The 9,295-nt window shown below is 33.9% G+C and overlaps 1 protein-coding gene across 3 annotated transcripts; it reads right to left on the bottom strand.

Moving 5' to 3' along the window:
* On the bottom strand, positions 1–7,440 carry LOC105043784 (mediator of RNA polymerase II transcription subunit 31). 3 transcript variants are annotated; one of them, XM_073255608.1, is made up of 7 exons: positions 7,220–7,440; positions 6,989–7,086; positions 4,318–4,414; positions 4,082–4,160; positions 2,946–3,205; positions 2,025–2,088; positions 1–218 (listed from the first exon to the last, which is right to left on the bottom strand). In XM_073255608.1, exons 1-6 carry the CDS (start codon positions 7,267–7,269, stop codon positions 2,076–2,078), a joined length of 597 nt encoding a protein of 198 aa, XP_073111709.1. In that variant the 5' UTR covers positions 7,270–7,440; the 3' UTR covers positions 1–218; positions 2,025–2,075. The 3 variants fall into 3 exon arrangements, with proteins under 3 accessions (XP_073111709.1, XP_029120002.2, XP_029120001.2); XM_029264169.2 differs by lacking the exon at positions 1–218 and adding an exon at positions 234–1,244 and having other exon boundaries at positions 7,222–7,421; XM_029264168.2 differs by lacking the exon at positions 1–218 and adding an exon at positions 1,550–1,854 and having other exon boundaries at positions 7,222–7,421.
* Positions 7,441–9,295: the final 1,855 nt, after the last annotated feature.

Genomic DNA, 9,295 nt, shown 5'->3' with positions numbered 1-9,295 from the left:
GAAAACATAAGGTACTCCTAGAAATGCATATTCTATTTGAAATACAAATAATCATAACATGTCATGCCAAAGAAATGGAAAGAGTAAACAAAAGAATTGCAGAAATAGTGAGATTTCCAAAAAGATGGTGCATGGTTAAAAACTGACTTCCCTTGTGTTGCTCTTAAGAATGAGCATTGCTTAACAAATTATGCTGCACTGTCCCGCATAAACTCTATCTGCAGAAAGCAAAGCAAAAGAACTTGGTAGATGGAATTTGGCTGCATTAACCTAACTAATCGGCGGACAATGATATACCAATCTATGAAAAAAATTGAGAAATATATATCCATTTGCACATCAGTTTTGACCATAGCGCATTTCTGACTCATGGCACCAAAAAAAAGAGAAAAAAAAAAAGTAAATAATCAATCAGCAGTCGATGCAATGCTGAACCATTGCTCCACAAGCATAATTTGGTTTTGGTCAAGTGCAAATACATTAGGGATATCATTTCAAAACTGAATGGCATAAGATGGTAAGAAGCACCAAAGGGAATAACTTATGGACTAATGAAAAATCAATCATGGATGATGGAAAGAAATGAATTCTGTAAAGCAAAGAAGGAACGCCCAAATGATCCAACATGTAACGCCCCAATCCAAATTCCCAATCAACTTCAGTATTGATCCCACAGAAAACAGCCAAAGGAGAAGGTACATCTTTACTTTGTAATCTAACAGACAGAAAGAAGGTTCGAGTGATGGATGAAGTACATGAAATAATATCAGGTACCGAAAAATAGCAAACGGTCATAGATCAGGTTTTAAGGAACAGAATGACAACATAATTTACATATCACAAAATCAAATGACATGTGACAAGATGCACTGACATCCTAAATGCAAAAAGAGCAGGTGGTGAAACATCAAATGTTGAAGAACAAATCACACCTGTTTCAGAAGCAGACATGCACCACTCAATGGCAGATGCGAAGCACTAAACACAGTCAAATGTCAAGAACCTTACCTATTCTAGACTCCTAACTGATGAAGCTTTCATGAACAACACCAAGCGTGGGCATGCTAAGAAGAAAAGAACAGTCGGGTATGATGAGCTTGACCAACTGGAGCACAGAGGAAATCAAAATCACCTTATCGAAAACCTTCAACGAGTATGTTTCCTGATTGAAGATTCTTCAAAAAATTTCACCATAAGTCATGAAGCGGAATAAGGCCAAGTGGTGGAAAAAGCCTTCTCCCACACTGTTTTGAAAGAAACAAGGTGCTCAAAGAAGCAGCAAAGCTCTAACCAAAGAGGGGTAACAAATAGTTGTCCCAGAAAAGTATAAAACAGGTGAAGTTAAGGCCCACAAGCAGACACTTTAACAAGTTAAAACCCAAAAAGCTTGTAGCAAAGGGTACAGAGCAACATCAATATTCAGCATCACAGTTGAAGCTTAATAATAGCTTGATGATAAAATATTGAACACCTTTAAAGAAGAAGAAAACAAGAAGCAACTTAATTACTAGCATTATAGCAAGCAAAAGGACATAGAAAGAGGCTCATATGAAGGAGGGAAAAATATCATGGACAAAAAAGTTCTCAAATTAGAAAGAGAAGGATGTACATCGGTGTCTTAATCTCTACACTCTTTTAAAACACTTAGCAACATTTCTAGAAGTCAAATATATAGAATCGTAGTAACCCAAATTGTATGTTTTGCATATGCCCAACAAGATTTCCACTTGTTCTCATTTGGAAACATGCAAAACCAAAACATTAGTAGTTCAAGGGTAAATTCAACTACTTCAACTATTGCCATACAGGACAGTACCCATGCGTATTGATCATACATCCATACGGAGTCGGTATCTGTTAAGAGGAGGGGGGGGGGCGCATATAAGTGTCAGTACACCAAACTGACCCCATACTAACCCACATTGTACTGGGATGATACTAGAATGCGGTCCGATACTGAGATGGTAAAAGTTGATTGCAACCAAATGGGCCCAATGGTTCCAAAAAATAGAAAAGAAGAATACCTGCAAGCCGCCAGAATGGATCTCCTTCTCCTGGAAATGACACCTGCCCCTTCAACCTTCTTTCCTGCAATAATTCATTCATTTAAGATCCGTGCAATGCATTAAATGTCATAGTTAGACAGGATATGTATTTCCTTTTTGTGTGTTCACTCAGACAAGGCACCTTTACAAAATATCATCAAACTAACATCGTACAAAAAAATACATGTATCAGTATAATCAATGAGGATTCTGATCACGACCAACAATCCCTCCTATGTTGCTAAGGATTGATTTTGTCAGTAATTTATGTTTTTTAAATACAATTTCCATTTTAGTGATCTTACTTGTATCCATAACAGTCAAATCCTTTTAGGGCATTAACAACTTTTTAAAATCCTTCGTTCCTGAATTTAAGACTCCTTCACTGGCTCATCTTGTCAGATCACATCACTGAGCCAGCATAACCAGAAAAAAAAAAAAAGGAACTAAATTAACACAAAATTATAGTTTCTAAGATCTTAAAAGCATCAACATCAAGGCATCATTAAATTCAAAGTTGACATTGTGCTTAAAACTATCTTTGGATCTGAATCTATTCAAAACTATTTCATACAATTGTACAAACAAATGTGAGGATGATTCATCATAGGGACGATTATTATGTTTGTTTGTCTAGGTGTATGTCCATACACCATTTGTCTATATTATGTTGGAGTTGTATCATCAATGAAGACTTGCAACGATGATTGAAAGCACATGTTGATAGTTATCTGCAAGCGAATGATGATGAAAAAAGGAGATGAAATAGTATAATAAGTCACACATAACAAGAATGATAATTGATCACAATGAAAGAATCTGAGATGATGGCACACATTCATATATAACTGAGCAATAAGATGGTGAATGTGCATGCAACTAGGGAAATAAAGAATATACTTTCTCTTCCTACGATCTCCCATGGCATTTCTCATGTCAGTCTTTGGGAGAGCAGACCCAGGTGCTCCGACAAACTGCATGGGTGAAAGTGCTGGTGCAGCAGCAGTAGTCATAGATGGCACTGGTGCAGGTGATGGAGCTGGAGCAGGAGCTGGAGCGGGAGGTGCAGCAGGCTCAGGAAGAGGGCGTGGCAGAATGTGCTTCAGTCTGTTGTTCCTATAGTTTTTCCAGAAGAAATACTGCTGTCTATGAGCCAATTCCTATGCAAAAACATTACAAATGGTTAATGATATGACAAACTTTAACTTTTTTAACAATATAGAAAAATGAGAACCATGAAAGTACCATTCATAAAGATTATGTATGTAGGACATATAAGAATCCTACATAACATCCCTCACATCTCGAGGAAAACAGACCATATAATACAGAGATCAGCTAGCAAGCTATGTACAGGGAAGAGTAGCATTATCCAGAGTAACCACTATGTGCACATCAAACTATATTAATCAGATTTCAGAATGAACTGTCAAAAAGCAAACAAACCATTGACAGTAACTTGCAGAACTTGACATCATAGCGATGCTCATTAGGGTTTTAATAGATTTGAGTGCCTTGTAAATCAAGAAAGTAGCTGATCAAAACAACCAAGAAGCCCAATCCAACCATGTGGGTTCAACATTAGCCGTCCAGCCTTGCCATTCATTTTTGGTGACAACTACATGCCCTTCTATTTGTTCAAAATTCAAATCCTTTCTCACAACATCCGTCCTTGTTACACATTCAGTTAGTTTTCCTGACATGACTTTTCCCTTTTGGAAAAAGGCATTTGCACAGCTATCGGCATTTTAATATCAACAAATTTGAAGGTTATGCTCATAAATTAGCATTTAATAACAACAACAAAATGATTATTGAATATTCCAGCAAACATGTATCATCATCTCCAAGGAGTGCCCTAGTAACTATGAATTAGACTTGAAATCCACAAATAAACCATGTTTTGGTCTATACCCTTCAAACAACTCATGAAAAATCCATGTAGAATACAGATGATAAATAATAAAATTAAAGAAATTCAGAAAAGGTTAAAAAAGATTCACATAGGAAAGGTCATTGAGTGCGAAGAATGTCACCTTGCTTCCAGGATGTGCCATTGCATTGCGGAAGTTTGCATTTTGGAGAAGCTCAAGGAAAAAAAGGCAGTGTGGGTACCTGTGGAACAAAAAAAACACCTATACAAATTAAGTTGATAAAATGCATAGTGGGGAATTCTTCTTATGATAAAAATAATAATTAAAAAAATCATGAGCATAATTATAAGGAGATTTTGTAAAAAAAGAAAAATCATCTCACTTTACATTTAACTCACATTATAAATTTTATGTACTCTGGTCGTTGCCAGTACTGAAGGTATTTCAGGTATCCAATAAAAGCCTCATCCTCAAAATACCGATTTTGAGCAAGATCTGAGAATCAAAAGGGAGGCAATGCATATATCAAGCAAGATAAAACAAAAGAATTCTCCTATAAAAATTCTTAATAGAGATTTACAGAGAAACCCCAATTTGTCCGTAAATAGCTGTATAAATGCTTCAGCAAAATTCTGTCAGGGATCTCTCCATGATCAATGACAGTGAAAAATAAAATCAATCTTAGAATTGATATGTTATCATTTTCGTATTAGATCCTGGAATACCTAATAACTATTAAGAAGATAGTAAAGTGCATTATAAAACTGTTGGTGGATCAAGAACAAAACACGCACACACATATGCGCGCGTGCGAGCGAGAGAGAGAGAGAGATGGTCTCATTCACAAGACATTATGAAAGATGTCATCCATGATGTATGCACTGCAATGAGACCAATTTTCCTTTCATTAACTAAAAAATTACAATATATCACAGTCTTGAATAACAAACGAGGAAACTACAATTCCTATAACAGAATAAATGTTGGACTCCGAGACATTATGAAGTCTATAAATCTTCTGATGAAAACAAAAAGTTGGATAAGAATATTGGTTCATAACCAACATGGACCCTGCCTGAGGTTCACCTGAATTCTTGGAATTAGCTGCAAAGAGAAATCAGACTTGTAATCATGTTAATTTTACAGAAAACATTATACATATGTCTTTCTTGCAGAATTCTATTTTACATAATGCAAAAATTTGGATGTCAAGGAAAGGAAGAGAGTAAATAAGGAATGTTGATAAAGAATGATAGAAAAATGGTGACAAGAATGAAAGAAAAGTACGAAAGCAAAAGCTACCAGTTGGAAAAAAAGGAAAAGATGAAGGAGGTAGAGAGAGAGCAAGAAGGATTATATCAATCAGGTAAATAAATATCCAAGTAGAACCACATAAATATCAAATTAGGTTCTACTTCATTAACAAATGTGTCTCAGCATAAGACTCATCGAGCTGCTCAGATAACCAATTACAGGAAACCATTGTTACAGATGCAACTTCTATGTATGCAAGTGTGTGTGCATAACTGCATGTTAACCCACAAAAAGCAAGTACAAGTCACCATACAATAAAGGCAGTCAACTTAAAAGATCGTCTCTAACTATATATTATTTGGACGTCTGGGTAGGAATGCAAAAGCCAGCATTATATTATAAAATTATGGTTTAGTGATGTGCACAACTTGGTTGATACCCTATGCATAACAAATGTCGATATCCTTTTTTAATAGGGACCAATGCCATGATGACATACTCTCAAATCACGTAATATGATAACATCAGAGGTAGTAGAGAAGGAACAATAAAAAAATTCTTCAGTTATATGCATAAATTGATAGATAAACTAGAGAAAACACATGTTGGCATCTTTATTAATTAACAAGTTATGCTAGTAGAGAACAATGACATCATAATCTAAAGTCACGTAACATGACAACCAGAAAGGTTCCAATCACCACTTAAACATTGAGAGTTAGTCCATTGACTATATTTTCAACCAAAGCTGTAATTGGTCATGTTTCACTGTGTTTGATCAAAGTTAACATTTTCACCCCCATTTTACCAAACATCTAAATGTGGAATTTCCAAGAATTAACCTTCAAGAAATTTTAGCAGTTAACACACTACATGCAACCAAATAAATCCTTTTTTCCTTTAATGAATGGAAAATGTTATTCAAATAACTTTTCATAGGTCTACGGTACACAAGTGGACCAAGTTCATTTTGTTGTCTGCATGTTTTGCTTTCATTTGGGGGCATACAATGTGCTTTTATGTTTCTGAAAATATTTATTTTTGAGTCAACCTCATCACTGATTGCCGGCCTTTTATCTCTTTTCTTGCTTCATGGGCCTATGGAGTGATAGGCGAAGACACTTTAAATGTAGTTATAAAGCATCCTTGAAAGACAACTAAAAGTATATTGATTTTGAAATTTCATACTTATCGCAATGCTGAGTCAAGTAGTTGCACAAATAAGACATTACACTTTCAAGAAGGGTATGGTGGAAGCATGGTAAGGTTAGGAAGGACAGAGTAAATGTAACATATTAGAAACACGTACTACACATACAAAAGTGGAGACTCAATTGTATGAATGATTGAGTTCCGTTCCTTTATTGGCTGCTACTGGAAAGGGAAGAAAATATGATGAAAAACGAACAAAGATAATGAAAAATGAGGTGAGAAGAGAGGGTATCAGACTAAGAAGTCGTAAAGGAGAGAAGGAGAGAACACGGGGACAATTAGGAGCCAGTGAAGAGAAAGAACCCTAATGCACAGGTTTATCAGTGAGAAGTAGGATTAGAAAGTGTTTCTATGTACCTTTCCACCTTTAGCAATAGGGAAAGATCAAGGATTCAAGCATGCTCAGAAAAGATTTACAACTTTCCATAATCCAGTTATAAATTTCCACCAAAGCAATCTCTCTCTCTCTAAATTCTCAGAAACGGACAGAACCCACTAATTGATCCATCGCAACCATTCTTCCCCAATAGAAATCCTCCCCAAGAACAACACGATAATGTAAAAGATTCCTTTTTTTTTTTTTCCTCTGTCGGGAAAACTCACAGTGGATGTAGGTAGGGTTGGCCAGGCACTGAACGAACTCCAACTCGAGTAGAAATCGTTGTCGGCCGTCATCAGGATCTTTGTACGGGTTTTTATGTCTGCATTAAAAAAATAAAAATAAAAATAAGACTTCTGGTATGAATTATTTCGAAGATAAAGGAATCAAAACCTAGTAGCTGAAAAGATTTAAAGAAAATAAAAGGAAAAAAATTTGTGGGACGAGGGACTCGCGCGGATGGGGAGTTAGACGAGCGATCGGTGTCGTCTTTGCCCGAAGCCATCGCAGATTAGAGATTCTGGGCATAAATTGAAGCCCTAGCCCTAGTCGAGCAGCAAAATAATGGGAGCGAGGCAAAGAAACAAAATCCCCGGACTTCCTATGCGTTGCAGGAGTCGAACAGGGCGCCGGGGTCGGTGAGATACTGAGATTAGTGGTCACTAATTTGGGCGGCAGGGGGTCATGCGGTCCATACCCAAATATTGGATAATCTAACCCGATCCGAACCCGGAATTGACTCCTAAGGGAAAAGACCGGATATTCTGTTGGATCAGTTTGGGTTTATTATCCTAAAAACTAAAAATTCATACGATGTAAGTAGTAATCAAAATAAAAAAATAAAAAATATATATATTTATTAAAATTAAACAAAATAATCATTAAAACTAATTAATTAATTTAATATAAAAAATAATTAATAAATAATCTTTTCTTTTAATGATTAATATATTTTTTATTAAATTATAATAAATAATGTTAAATACTCAAAATATTACTTGTTAAATATTTACAATACCGCTTTTCAAAAGATCACCAATCTGATCTTTGCTATTAAATTATAATAAATCATGCTAAACACTCAAATATCACTTGTCAAACACTCAGAATACCACTTGTCAAAAAATCACCAACTTGGTCATTCCTTTTATATATTATATTAGATTATATTAGATTTATTTATATACTCGTAGAGCACCCGTGCAATGCACGGAATAACAGAAAAAAGAAGAGAGTATATGAAAAAAATTTATATATTTTATTAAAACTAAACAGAATAATAATTATAATTAATTAACTGGTCTAATATTGAAAATTAATAAACTATAGTATAATAAAATTTTAAGATAGCTTATTTGCATATATAGTTACATCAGTATATGTAGAAATTAAAATAAATATAAAAAATAAAATATAAATAATAGACTAATAGAAGAGAGGAATCTTCAACAGCCTCACATGATGCCAAATTTTCAGGAAAGTACTCCCATAGCCATCTTTGTAGTTGGTTTAAGGTTGAAAAGCTTCTTCGAGTATTCCTTAAAAGCAAAGTTTAGGGTTTAAAATATAGAAAAGAAGAAATTAAGAATTTCATTAGTAACTGGTCTAATATTGAAAATTAATAAACTATAGTATAATAAAATTTTAAGATAGCTTATTTGCATATATAGTTACATCAGTATATATAGAAATTAAAATAAATATAAAAAATAAAATACAAATAATAGACTAATAGAAGAGAGGAATCTTCAACAGCCTCACATGATGCCAAATTTTTAGGAAAGTACTCCCATAGCCATCTTTGTAGTTGGTTTAAGGTTGAAAAGCTTCTTCGAGTATTCCTTAAAAGCAAAGTTTAGGGTTTAAAATATAGAAAAGAAGAAATTAAGAATTTCATTAGAGGGTTATAGAAAATATATATAGAAAATCACATTTTCTATGATCAATACATAAAGATTAATACAGAATGAAGAGAATAAAATATTCTTACACTCTGTCAGCAAATACTTGTGTATAGCATTTAATTGCAAGTTCAAAGTTCTATTGATGAAACATAATTTAACATAGTCGAGATATTCTTATACTTGATTAATCCATCTAATAATTCAAATAGCATTAGTTGCAACCAAGATAAATAAAAATATAATAATACCTATTTAAGATAGTACTCTGTTTAATAGTTTAATCAAGAATCAAATCAAATTTAATACGTTGAATTTTTCAGTAAAAGTGTACAATGCAAAAATTACTTCGTTAGATACTGATAGACAGAATAATATGAGGTCCTACAAACATTATCAAATAATTGATATTATATTATGAATTAATATGTAAGCAATTCATGAATCAACGAATTATTCACTCATACCTATCTTAATTTTTGAAAAACTTTCTTGTACACAATATTGCGAGTTGTGTTAGATGATTCAGCATCATTTGAACTTATAAAAATCTTGAGACCATTTTTGCTTTTGATCCTAGATACCACTATATATAGCTGACAATGACTAAGTACTAACTTTGTAAGCTAT

The sequence above is a fragment of the Elaeis guineensis genome, chromosome 4, assembly GCF_000442705.2.
Source record: "Elaeis guineensis isolate ETL-2024a chromosome 4, EG11, whole genome shotgun sequence".
In the NCBI taxonomy this organism is placed as follows: domain Eukaryota; kingdom Viridiplantae; phylum Streptophyta; class Magnoliopsida; order Arecales; family Arecaceae; genus Elaeis; species Elaeis guineensis.
This window is presented reverse-complemented; position numbering and strand designations above follow the sequence as displayed.

Coding starts and splice junctions, on each gene's coding strand:
- LOC105043784 (XM_029264169.2), bottom strand. CDS start 7,292: ATGCCCAGAATCTCTAATCTGCGATGGCTTCGGGCAAAGACGACACCG. Junction 4,415..6,988: donor CAACCCTACCTACATCCACT/GTGAGTTTTCCC, acceptor TTTGATTCTCAG/ATCTTGCTCAAAATCGGTAT. Junction 4,161..4,317: donor GAGTACATAAAATTTATAAT/GTGAGTTAAATG, acceptor TTTGTTCCACAG/GTACCCACACTGCCTTTTTT.